At 30.9% G+C, this 2,545-nt stretch overlaps 1 protein-coding gene across 1 annotated transcript in view; it reads left to right on the forward strand.

Annotated features, from left to right (window-relative positions):
* The window catches only part of pyd (polychaetoid), a gene marked incomplete in the record, with an annotated part of 191,643 nt that extends 189,104 nt beyond the window's left edge, over positions 1-2,539 (forward strand). Inside the window, 1 exon segment of the mRNA XM_067047106.1 lies at positions 2,147-2,539. Coding sequence (XP_066903207.1) covers positions 2,147-2,407 — 261 coding nt within the window.
* Positions 2,540-2,545: the final 6 nt, after the last annotated feature.

Raw genomic sequence — 2,545 nt, forward strand, 5'->3', positions numbered from 1 at the left:
TATTCTGAAGGAAGTAGACTGTAGACGATTGCTAAGATAATAGTTTATTGTAAATAAAAGGTTACAGAGCTGTGACAGAAGTACTAAATAAAATACATCAAAGTAGAAACACTATTCTACTTACCTAAAATTTGGCGAATCATTTTTCGTGTCATAGGACAGTGAAAATCTTTGATTGCAATCAAGTTATCTTTAATCGGATGAACCTTGCCATATTCTGTTGTATGGCCTGAGTACTTCACTGCATTGCAAAACCACATTTCACTAGATTTAGTTTAAGTCCTTCTTCCTTAACTGCTTCAAAGATTAAACCTAAGTGATTCAAATGTTCTTCAAAGGATTTTGAGAAAATCAAAATATCTATATAATTTATGCAAAATACCTACCAAAATTGGTTGAAAGGTAGCTGGAGAGTTTTAAAAAAACCAAATGGGAGGACTTTCCATTGCCAGTGATCTTTTTTGAGTTATGAATGCTGTCTTTTATTTGAAGAGGTATAGACCAAACGCTGAGTTGATATCCAATGCAGTAAACCAACATTCACTACAAGATCGTCGATTCTCGGAAATGGTATGGGTTCAGGTACTACTAACTTGTTTAGTTCTCGAAAATCGACACATAGCCTTCTTCTTTTTCCATCCAGTTTTTTTGAACGCCAAAGTAATAGGTGAAGAAGGAGACATAGATTCTTCAATCAAACCATTCTCTAATACTTTGGAAATTTGTGAGTCTATTTCATCTTGATCTAGATATGAACATCTATATGGTTTTCGTGAAATATATCTGTCCTCTAGTTTAATGTGTGGTTTACCAATGCCAACTATGCCCACATCTTTTTTAATGGACCTTTGTCAATAGCCACGTTTTTTACTTCAATTATGTTATCCTTTGTTTTCTGTCTAATTCGTAAATTTTCATCTTGAATAAATTTAAACTTCTTTATAGCATCCAATCCAAGCAATAAATCATAATTAAAATCACTGTTTTTAACAACAAATAGAAATGGTAAAGATGTATCCTCTACTTCTCCTATTTTTTAACGAAGACTAGACCAGCTCTTGTAAAATTCCACACTACTTATAGTTTTCAAAATACTTCCAGCGGAATGCAATTTAGATTTCAATAAACGAACAAGTTTTTCATTTACCAATGAACATGTGGAGTCATTATCATAAACAGCCGTCACTACAGTATTTCTGTCCACCACTATATTAATCCTGATTAATGTATACGGTTTTTCCGAGATTTTCCAGGCTGTTTAGTTTTTGAGCTCTTTTCATTATCCATGTCTATCCCTAAAAATTTAGTGTCCGTTTCTGTGAAACTAACTGCATTTTTATGTTACATCAGTTTATTTCTGCACACTGAAGTTGGATGAAAATGGTTCTTAAAACCAATTCCCTGGTGTATGGTGTATGATCTTTTATCCCAACCATCTAGTTTTTCTGTTTTTTCGTCACTATTTAGTATTTTTTACCACTGCATGTCACTTTTCTTCAGATCTTGTTTTTATCACATAAGAATCACTGAATTTTTTTATTTCTCTCAAAAGATCATCTACAATCATAATCTCATCTCTATTAAGCCTATCTTGAGCATCTAATGGTAAACTATACACTATCTGATAAAGGAAGAATCTTGCATTCTTAGCAGTATTTTTACAAAGGGGTATATAGGGAAAACCTGTCACTTTAGGAAGCCTTTGTTAATTTTTTTTTTTAAATAAAATATTTATGTAAAAATGATATTCAGATATGTGCATGTGCAACAATTTGATCAAATATAAGCATTATTTTATCGATGTTATCGATGAAGGCAACTTCAGTTTTATTACTACTATTATCACCTGACAGAAAACAATTATTACTGGTCACTGAATTTGTATACTCCAACACAATCTACAACTTTTATGAACCATAACCAATAAATCCACATTTTTTAAAATTTACTATTAAACATTCTCGATTTATACAATTTACAATAGTGTATGTTATTAAAATTCACAAAATGCACTTGGGTTTTAACTAAAAGGAATATTTCTAAAATAATAAAAACCTTTTGATGAAGAACAGTATTTCTTTATTAGTATTTTATTAAGTTATTCATTAAATATATTTATACTTGAATAGAAATTTTTTTATTTCAGGTAAGTTCTTCACCGAACAAGTATTCTTCTGAAAATATAGATATGAATGGTCATGGAAGCAGCCTTGACAGAAACACTTATGGAAGATCGGGACAACAATATTACTACAATATAGTGCCATCACCTAGGCAAGCCCATCATCGAGAACCTAGTGGTTTGGACTTAGCACACAGGGCAGATCAAAGAGGAAGTGCTTTTGAGCTATATAAAAAACCAACTGAACCATCAAGTAACCACTACATGGAACATGGCTTAAGATAAGTCCATTATTGGATTTAGGGATAGTTGGTACATAGGAAGGCTATATTGTAAAGTCATTTTGTATATTAAATTTTATTAAACTTTTTTATTTTAGAAAATAAAATCTTTATCAATGTATATAAAAAAAAACAATTGTTT

This window comes from Halyomorpha halys, unplaced genomic scaffold (assembly GCF_000696795.3).
Source record: "Halyomorpha halys isolate HHAL.00 unplaced genomic scaffold, Hhal_1.1 Scaffold697.1, whole genome shotgun sequence".
Classification (NCBI taxonomy): Eukaryota; Metazoa; Arthropoda; class Insecta; order Hemiptera; family Pentatomidae; genus Halyomorpha; species Halyomorpha halys.